The 10,225-nt window shown below is 35.0% G+C and overlaps 1 protein-coding gene across 4 annotated transcripts; it reads left to right on the top strand.

Moving 5' to 3' along the window:
• Positions 1 to 1,041: 1,041 nt before the first annotated feature.
• On the top strand, positions 1,042 to 9,853 carry LOC115982622 (protein FAR1-RELATED SEQUENCE 3). Of its 4 annotated transcripts, none has more exons than XM_031105278.1 (6): positions 1,042 to 1,279; positions 2,390 to 4,740; positions 4,901 to 4,990; positions 5,231 to 5,380; positions 7,519 to 7,635; positions 9,528 to 9,853. In XM_031105278.1, exons 2-6 carry the CDS (start codon positions 2,500 to 2,502, stop codon positions 9,570 to 9,572), a joined length of 2,643 nt encoding a protein of 880 aa, XP_030961138.1. In that variant the 5' UTR covers positions 1,042 to 1,279; positions 2,390 to 2,499; the 3' UTR covers positions 9,573 to 9,853. The 4 variants fall into 4 exon arrangements, with proteins under 4 accessions (XP_030961138.1, XP_030961131.1, XP_030961146.1 ...); XM_031105271.1 differs by having other exon boundaries at positions 2,401 to 4,740; XM_031105286.1 differs by having other exon boundaries at positions 2,494 to 4,740.
• Positions 9,854 to 10,225: the final 372 nt, after the last annotated feature.

The raw sequence follows: 10,225 nt of genomic DNA on the forward strand, positions 1-10,225 counted from the left end.
GGTTTAATTTCACTTATAAAAAAAAATAAAAAACTAGTGAATCTTTTTTTTTTTGAAAGGGAAAAAAAAAAAAAAAAACTAGTGAATCTTTAAAGGGAATATTATAATGTAATGGACCATCGGTAGATACTATAAAGAAATGGATAGATTTAGCAAACCAAAAAAAAATAAATTGATAGAATTTAGACTCAATTAAAAAAATATTTATTAAAATAATAACTTTATTTTTTATATATTATATACATTATAGAATCATATATATATATATATATATGCAATGACTATAAATGAATTGAATATTTATCATTTTTCTTTTGGTGTTTAAAATGGAATAGATGGAATAAAAATTAAGATTATTTGGATTTTTTTTTTAAAGAAATAGATTTTCATTAAGCAACAAAGAGAAACAAAGTAACTCAAACTCACATTTACAATATTTGGAATTTGGATTGGGAATTTGTGAGAGGATAGTAGACAATAATGGGATTGAGGATTCTGTTCTATATTATTTAGATTTTTTTGAAAGATAAGGGCAAAAATCCCTCCAATCCCCCTTTTTAGAACCAAACCCTATGAATTTTTATGAACCCTTTAGTTCAATCTTCTAATTTCCTCTCATTTTTAGTTCAATGTGTGGTTTTTAAATTGTTACCCTTAATATATAATAGTTTGGAATAGAGGTTAGGAGAATAAAATGATTATCTATTTTCATAGAATTCCTACCTATCAAACAAGTTCTTAATATAAAAATGATTCCCTAAAAAAAATCTAAAAATGAGAACAAAGGAAAAAAAAAAAAAAAAAAAGTTTCTTGAGATTTATCTAACATAGAAATGAAGAGGAAGTTGCTTCCAAAAAAAAAAAAAGAGAGAGAGAGAGAGAGAGAAGAGAAGAAGAAGAAAATGGAGGATGAAAAAAAGTTTCCCTAACCAAGAATTCTTTTTCTTATTTTTTTGGCTAAACCAAGAATTTTTTTAAATAATTTGGTCTTGTCATCAAAACACTTACAATGTAAAGGGGGCCCACAACTGAGACCGATTTCATAGTAGTGTGATAAGAGTGGAAAGTGTTTGTTCCGAAGGAACACAAGCCGTCTGATCAAAATCGAACGACGGATAACACGCGTGTGTAGTAATGTCCTCTGGAATCTATGCGACACGCACTCCCTTTCTCTCTCTCTTTCTCCGTCTCTCTCCGACTCTGCTATCGCCCGGTGCTGCTTCCCAAACCCTAATTAAACCCCTCTACAAAACGCTGTCGTTTTTCACTTCCTCTTCAGGTACCACTTCTTTATTCGCTATTATTTAAAAAAAAAAAATTTGCTTTAAGCTGAAAATTGAAAACCCTAGAAATTCATATTCTATAACATGACTGTGTAGTATATAAATTTTAGGGTTTTGTTTTGCTCTCTTTCTGTTTCTTGTTGCTCTGTATGTAATATGCTAATATATATGTGTGTATGGAATGTGTGATCACAGTTCATTTTTACATGCCAATATTGATTTTCAATGTTTCATTGGTACTGAGTGATGAAGTTTGTTTATATTGAAAGTTATACGTGTAATTCAGAGTTTAATGGTATCTATCAGCTTTTACTTTTCAAATATGAGTGGTTGACTTTTTGTGTTGAATTTATGGTGCTTGGAGGTGACAAAAGTGGTTTGGCAATATGTGTGTGTGTGCGTGCACTAGGAAGCATGAACACTTCATTTGGGGTGCCGTACTGGTGTTGTAGCCGTCATGTCATGTTATAATACCGGTACCCGTGTCTGTGTCTGTGTCCATTTAGTGTCATATATTTTGTTCACAACCGGTCCCAATCTTGGAAAAAGGAGAGTCGTGGTGGTTTAATGGCTAGTGTAAAATTTAGTCACTCCATAGAACGGCCCTGGCTAGCCTGTTAAGGATTCATAGCCGACTCCAAAATATTGACACCAAGGCTTTGTTATTGTTGTATATGTGTGTGTGTGTATTTATGCATACGTATACTTGTCTGAGTTCATATTTATGGATAGAGCTGCTTAGGAAAATCGAGAGTTATTCTATTTTGGTTTCTTAATTCATAATATTTATATTTTTGAATAAGATTTCTTTGTTGGTTGAGAATGATGCAATGAATAAATATTGATATGGATTCTTTCAAGGAATTGATTATGGAAATTCTATAATAGGTTAAGGTTTGTGTGGCATAAAAATATTTGTGATTATCAGTTATTAATTGTTCCTTTTGTTTTTTTTTTTTTTTTTTTTTTTTTTTCCTCCTTTTAAAGTACAATTTCTTGGCAATCAAATGGAGTCTGCTTTTTTTTTTCTTTTTCTTTTTTTGGGGGGGGGGGGGGGGGGGCATCCTTTCAATTATTATATAGTGAATCAATTTGTATGGTTGGAGACTTGGTGCAGATTGCGTCTCCTTTGGCTTTAAAAGCATTTGTTGCATTGCTATGTAATCAGTCTGTAAATTGGACACTTAACAACTAAGCATTGTTACGGTAGATTAGCATGGATGTTCAAGTGATAGATGTGGAAGAAGGGATGGGTCATCGGGGTGTAGCAAATGATGGAGATGCTGAACTCAACGAAGGTGAATTAAATATTGCTGAAAATTCCACAGCTCATGATGAGGATGGGTTTGCTGAGCCTTATGTGGGTATGGAATTTGATTCTGAAGATGTTGCTAAGACTTTGTACGATGAGTATGCCAGACGTTTGGGTTTTAGTTCCAAAGTTGGTCAGTGTAGTCGTTCTAAATCTGATGGGACAATCATATCTCGGGAATTTGTTTGTGGTAGAGAGGGTCTGAAAAGAAGGCATGCTGATAGCTGTGACGCAGTGCTTAGGATAGAGTTAAACGGTCAAGAAAAATGGGTTGTAACAAAATTTGTAAAGGAGCATAGCCATTCCTTGGTGAGTCCAAGCAAGGTGCATTACCTTCGGCCTCGTAGACATTTTGCTGGTTCTGCAAAGACCATGGCTGAAACTTACCAAGGGGTGGGAATTGTTCCGAGTGGTGTTATGTATGTCTCCATGGATGGAAACCATGTCCCTGTGGAGGCAAATCGTGGAGTTAGGAAAACCCCTCCTGCAGAATCAAATCGCCCAGTTAAAAACACAGCAGTAATGAATTATGTTGTTAGGCCTTGTAATCGAAAGAGGACACTTGGGAGGGATGCTCAGAATTTACTGGAATATTTCAAGAAAATGCAAGCTGAGAACCCTGGATTCTTTTATGCAATACAACTTGATGAAGACAACCGCATGGCTAATGTATTCTGGGCAGATGCAAGGTCAAGGACAGCTTACAGTCATTTTGGTGATGCAGTCACACTGGACACAATGTACAGAGTAAATCAGTATAGAGTGCCGTTTGCTCCCTTTACTGGGGTGAATCATCATGGTCAGATAATTTTGTTTGGTTGTGCATTACTCCTAGATGATTCGGAGGCTTCTTTTATTTGGTTGTTTAAAACATTTCTTACGGCAATGAATGATCACCCTCCTGTCTCTATAATCACCGATCAAGACAGAGCGATACAGACTGCTGTCTCTAAGGTGTTTCCAGAAGCCCGCCACTGTATTAGTAAGTGGCACGTTTTAAGAGAAGGCCAGGAAAAGTTGGCTCATGTATGTCATGTGCATCCTACTTTTCAGGGGGAATTGTATAATTGTATTAACTTGACTGAAACTATTGAGGAGTTTGAGTCATCTTGGAGTACAGTCCTTGATAAATATGATCTCAGGAGAAATGATTGGCTTCAATCATTATATAATGCTCGTGCTCAATGGGTCCCTGTATATTTTCGGGATTCCTTTTTTGCTGTTCTATCTCCTAATCAAGGATTTGAGGGTTCATTTTTTGATGGTTATGTGAATCAACAAACCACATTACCTATGTTCTTTAGGCAGTATGAAAGAGCTTTAGATAGCTGGTTTGAAAAAGAAATAGAATCAGATTTTGATACAATTTGTACCATGCCAGTACTAAGGACACCATCGCCAATGGAAAAACAGGCAGCAAATCTCTATACAAGGAAAATTTTTGCGAAATTTCAGGAGGAGCTAGTTGAAACATTTGTGTATACTGCAAATAGAATTGAAGGTGATGGAGCTATTAGCACATTCAGGGTTGCAAAGTTTGAGGATGATCAAAAAGCATACATTGTGACATTAAACTATCCAGATATGAGAGCTAACTGCAGTTGTCAAATGTTTGAGTTTTCTGGCATTCTTTGTAGACATGTTTTGACTGTCTTCACTGTGACAAATGTGCTTACGTTGCCACCCCATTACATCTTGAAACGATGGACTAGAAACGCAAAAAGTGGAGCTGGATCAGATGAACGTGGTGGTGAATTACATGGCCAAGAGTCTCTGACATTACGTTACAACAATCTATGTCGGGAAGCCATCAAATATGCTGAAGATGGAGCTATAGCTGTAGAAACCTATAATGCAGCAATGGTTGCTCTCAAAGAAGGTGGGAAGAAGGTTGCTGTTTTGAAGAAAAATGTTGCCAAAGTAGCACCTCCTAGCTCTCAGGTTAGTGGGATTAGCTATGATGACAAGAAGACCTCTACATCAGCTTCAGATATGACCCCACTGTTGTGGCCACGCCAAGATGAGATGACACGGAGATTTAATCTGAATGATACTGGTCCTCCTGCTCAATCAGTTGCTGATTTGAATTTGCCTCGCATGGCCCCTGTGTCTCTTCACCGAGATGATGGTCCTACCGAAAACACGGTATGAAGGAAAATTAATTTTTGCTATGTTTTCGTAGTTTCATATATATTTTATTTATTATTTATTTTGGCTCACTTACAAATTCTATTGCTTCACATCCTTTTGCTTCGAGTATGAGAGCATGAGACTGATCTGGCCCTTCTTTGGACCTTTTGCATAGGTTGTTCTTCCTTGTTTGAAGTCAATGACTTGGGTCATGGAGAATAAGAATTCACCACCAGGGAATAGAGTAGCTGTAATTAATCTGAAGGTTTGTATTATATGAAGTGGAAGCACACAAAAAAACCAGGAACTTTTATGTCATTAAAATGCTCAAGTTGGGAAGTGTTCTATCAAATATTTGATCTCTTATGGATCACTGCTTATTGAAATAACTGATTTTGACCAGAAGCGTTGAGTTAGTTGAACAGTTTCTCTTATTCTTCCTAAACTTAATTTAATACTGTTCTGGAGGTTTATATTACATATATGTTATTCTTAACCACTGCAGTTGCAAGATTATAGCAGAAACCCTTCCGCAGAATCGGAGGTTAAGTTTCAGCTGTCAAGGGTATCACTTGAACCAATGTTGAGGTCTATGGCCTACATCAGTGAACAGCTATCAACACCGGCTAATAAGGTTGCTGTCATAAATTTGAAGGTATGTGAATTCAAATTCTTGACCTTTGTCTAAAATCTGTTGATGAATCACTTCGCTGTATCATAATGTTGGAAGTTAATTCTTAAAGGTTTATTTCAGATAAGGTTTACACATGGAGACACCAACCCATGTGCCTATGCAAATATTAGTAATACATGCAAGTTTGAGTGCTATGCTAGACCACCAATATGAAAGATTGGGTTGTGTTTAACTTATCTCTTTCTCTGGCTAGCTCAATATATGTACACATTTCTGCAGTGCAAGCACCTGACCCTAAAAGGTTATTGTGGATTTTAAACTTCGAAGATAAGAGTGGGTTTTAACCTTAAAACTGGGTTTCACCTCTCTCTCTCTCTCTCTCTCTCTCTCCTTATGACAAAATACAGACATAGGCTGGTGTTTGGGGAGGAAATGAAGGAGCCACCTTTCAGGTTGTGACGTGCAAGTGTGAAGTTCCTAAGGGGTCTGCAATGTCTATTGTCAATTACATATAGATCATGTTTAGGAAAATCCTTGACAACAAATCTATGGATGGCATTACTTCTGAAATTGGAGGTGCCTAGTATTTGTTGAGGCTCATGCATAAGCACTCCATCTGGCATCCATCTCCATCTTTGCTAATTTCAGGCATTAAGTACTTTGCATCTACACGTGCTACGCTAACAAATTATGGTTCCTGTATTCATTTTTTATTGGTTAAACTGGAGGATCTCATGATTATCCTCCAACCTTGTTGTTTAGGTTGAATAGGTATCTGAGCTTCTTTTTTCTGTCTGTGGAACAAAGGAGATAGTTTATTTCCTTAAACGAAAATTCCTTGGGCTGTGGTGCTCTCTAGAGTTTGCTTCCTAAAAAAGCAGTTTCAAATTAGATTTTGAGTTTGGAAAACATTTTGGAGAGGCCCCAAGCAGGGGGCATGCTTTGTAAAGTGGATTCCGTAAATCATGTGTGCACTGCCCCTTTTCGTCTTAGATTTGAGATTGTTATTAGAAATACTTTTAAAGCTTTGAGTAGTGCCTGCCTGGTAAGTGGTTTGGTTGTGGACTGTCACTGAGATGAGTGAGTTATTTGGCAGACATGCTTGTTGTATTGAGTTCCATTTGGAAAGAAGGGGTGTATTTCTAATGGGGAAAGGTGGTTCAAGATGTGGAGTTTAACAATGTTACACAAGTTGTTTTTATCTTGTATTACTTATAGGAACTAGGATGCTCTTTGTGTGAATGATGATTAGTTCTAGTGAAGTTCTCATATTACTTATAAGGGTAGTATATTTCTTTTTCCTTTTCCCTCCAAGAGATGATAATGATATTTTCACTAGGATGATTACTGATCCAAAAAAAAAATCACTAGGATGATCAAAATTATGCAATGCATATGATTATTAAAACTTTCCCTGGCCTTCTCTTTTAGGGTAGGTGGGGTTTGTTCTGGCTCTTTGCATTTTTTCCATGTGATTCAATTTCATACTGTAGTTTGGTTTGATCTTTTATAATATTTATGATCTCCTTTCTCTTTCATTGTGAAGAGTATAACCTTATCCTTTATATTTTCTCATCTTTCTTTATCATGATTTAAGAGAATTTATATTTTGGGGGGGGGAATCGTGTGAAAAAAAGTTGGGCAATCCTCTAATTCATTGATTTCTGATTTTATTTTATATCCTGTAATTTTAGAAGACCATTTTAAGACCAGTGATACTCTACGATACGGAATGTTGGGATGTTAAGAAGTAATGTTGTGTAAATTAAGCATAGTTGAAATGAGAATATTAAGATGGGTGAATAAGAATACTAGAAAAGATACTCTCTCTCTCTCTCTCTCTCTCTCTCTCTCTCTCTCTCTCTCTCTTGCATGAGCACACGCACTAAATTAAGTGATACACAACTGTTTCTATGTCCTTCCTCTTCCTCTCTCCCTAGAGTCCCTACACCAGCCCACCTTCCTACCCCCAAAAGCTCACAGAAATATAAAATGAAATAATAATGTAAACTTTTTGTGTATCATCCATATTTGTTCAGTTATGATTGGAGTGGCAATCCATTAGCCTACAATAGTTTTGTTGCTTGATTTTGTTACATAATTGTACTTGTTAAGTCATTCAAAATGATGTATATGTTTTCTTCTTCCTGTCATTCCAGCTTCAAGATACTGAGACAACTTCAGGAGAGTCGGAGGTTAAATTTCAGGTGTCCAGGGATACATTAGGTGCCATGCTGAGATCAATGGCTTATATACGTGAGCAGCTTTCAATTGCGGTAAGCATTCTCTATGTACCCTTGTAATGAAATATATTCCTTTTGGTGCATGGGTTACAAAGTTTTTGTTTTAATGGAAAGCATGAGATACCTTCTATTTCAAGTTTATACTTTTCTTTGGGGCCTTTAACAAATCATTGAAATTTACGATCATCACATTAGTGAATGAAACCATTTGAAATGTAGAAAGACTAATAGTGTTTGAATTGATAGCAAAGCACTAAAATTAATATATCAATAAAGTTTAACATATGGTAACGATTCAGACATGTTACAAGGACTTGATTTCAATTACATATACTTGCAGCATATTCAACAAAATCTTAACACAATCAAAGATTTAAAATAAATATGTGAAGTAAATGAAGCAAAGGAGATTTAATTTCAAATACAAAATGAAACTTGGAATTATTTTTTGATGAGTATGGAAGACTTGGAATTATTTATGCATTCTTATAACTACAAGAATATAATGTACTTAGACCAGGATCTATTCTGTTTCAAACATTTTTTATTCAGCTTAAATGAACCCCCCTTGAATATATAAAAACATTTTGGTTATTGTTGATAAATTACCACTTGTCTTTGGTAGAAATAATATATATCACAGTTCAATGGATTTTCAGTTACTAATTTGATAGGAAATACCGATGCGGAATTACTGATATGGGATATGTATACAATATGGTATGGACATGACGATATGTCAACACCTAAAAATATAGGATAATGCAGGATGGATACTTTTATTGATTAATATGTGAAAAAAGAATATTTAAGTATGGACTGCCTATCAACCACCTTTCCCCAACCTACACAAGTTGAAGGTGTATCATGCAGTCTCCGAGAGTATGTGTATTGATACATGTCTGATTCAAATATGATTGCTAGTTCAAAGATTCTATACTTTCTAACTAGTTTGTCTTTTATTAGTATAACAATAAAAGACTTATTGGTGGATTGTTAGTTTGACGGACCTGCCCAAAAAATAATTATTCTTAATAAATAAATAAAAATTAATTTATTTGCTCTCTCCATCATCGTCATTCATCACATTTTCCACTTTGATCTTTGAATTTAAGATTTGTTGTCATTTTTTTTTTTTAAATCCCTGTTTAGCTTCTATAGATTATAAAAATTTCCTTTCAATCTCTCAGACCAGCACAGGCTATATGTAGACAATAACAAATAGGCAGTTTCCTGATTTGTGCCTCCATAGTACATCCCCAATGTACTCAATTTGGCAATCTTTCTATTATTAATAATATTCTTACGTTATTTATCAAAAAAAAATAATAATAACAAATAGGCAGTTGTATTAATAGGACAGACATTTGCTGAGGATTTGTCTTTCATCTCCCTTTATGGAAATATAGTACACAAGGGATTCCCTTAAAGTGGAGTAAATGTAACGGGAGGCATGATATGTTGAGTCTACTAAGTACCAACACCTGGTGCATTCCCACTTATTAAAAAAAAAAAAAAAAAAAAAATCCTTTTCTTTTTTATTTTCCGTAATAAGATGTTGCAGCTGCGTAGAGTGGCTGTAACTTAGATGAACCAACGTATGTAGCCACTTTTTTGGAAGTCAGGCAGTGTTCTGAGCAATTGACACTAAATGGCCGAATCAGCTTCAATTGGTTGATTCATCTGTGGATCCTCTGTAATTCCGTCATGTACAGTTGTTCCTTTTGTCATTTGACTATTTTGATAGTAGTATCCTATACATCTGGGATTAGCCTGGCATCTATGTAAAAGGTTTTGTGCACTTGAATTTTTTTATCAATCAAACTAGACATTCGCATAATTTCTTTTCAATACTTATATGTTATGTTGAATGACTACATTAGGATCTTATTTTGTCTATTTAATCACGAGTTTTAATTTGGCAGGCTGAGACCCAGTCGGAACCTTTACCAAAAAAGCCAAGGAAGTAGAGCATTGTAATTGTGTGCTTCCAGTTTCATACCCAGAGGAGGGTGAAGAGATCCCTATGGATGGAAAAGTGGGTCTCTGCTCAATGTGCTGGGATTTCTGTAGTTATTTGTTTTATGTTGGATAGCTTCTCTTTCCCTTTCTCTGTGAGCTTGTTGTCCAACATATTTGTACATGTAATGTACCAAATTCAAAAATTCAAGGCATCGAAAAGTTTTTCCTAGGTATGATATTGTCCATATTGTCTCACCCTTTTCATTGATAGATTACACCATTTTAATAAGCTTGTTCAAGTTTTTCTTCCATGAAAATTGGTAAGGATCAATTTTCAATTTTGGTTGCTGTGAATTGTTGTGATTTAATTTCTAGCTGCACCATGGAATGACCCAAGGGAATTTGGATTTTGCTTAAAAATTGAAAATAAGATTGATTTGTTTCCATTGCACGCACAGTGGTAATTGTGTAATCGTTAGGTGTGTTGCAATATTGTGTTGTAATATCTGCTTGATGTGCAAAGCATGAAGAAAATTTTATTTTAATTCAATTTTGTTTAATTTTAGAAATCAAGTGTATTTTTATTGATGGATTGGATTTAATTATAGGTATTTTTAGTTAATTAGGTTACTAATATAAATTAATCGAAATTTATAATCCA

This window comes from Quercus lobata, chromosome 1 (assembly GCF_001633185.2).
Source record: "Quercus lobata isolate SW786 chromosome 1, ValleyOak3.0 Primary Assembly, whole genome shotgun sequence".
NCBI lineage: Eukaryota > Viridiplantae > Streptophyta > Magnoliopsida > Fagales > Fagaceae > Quercus > Quercus lobata.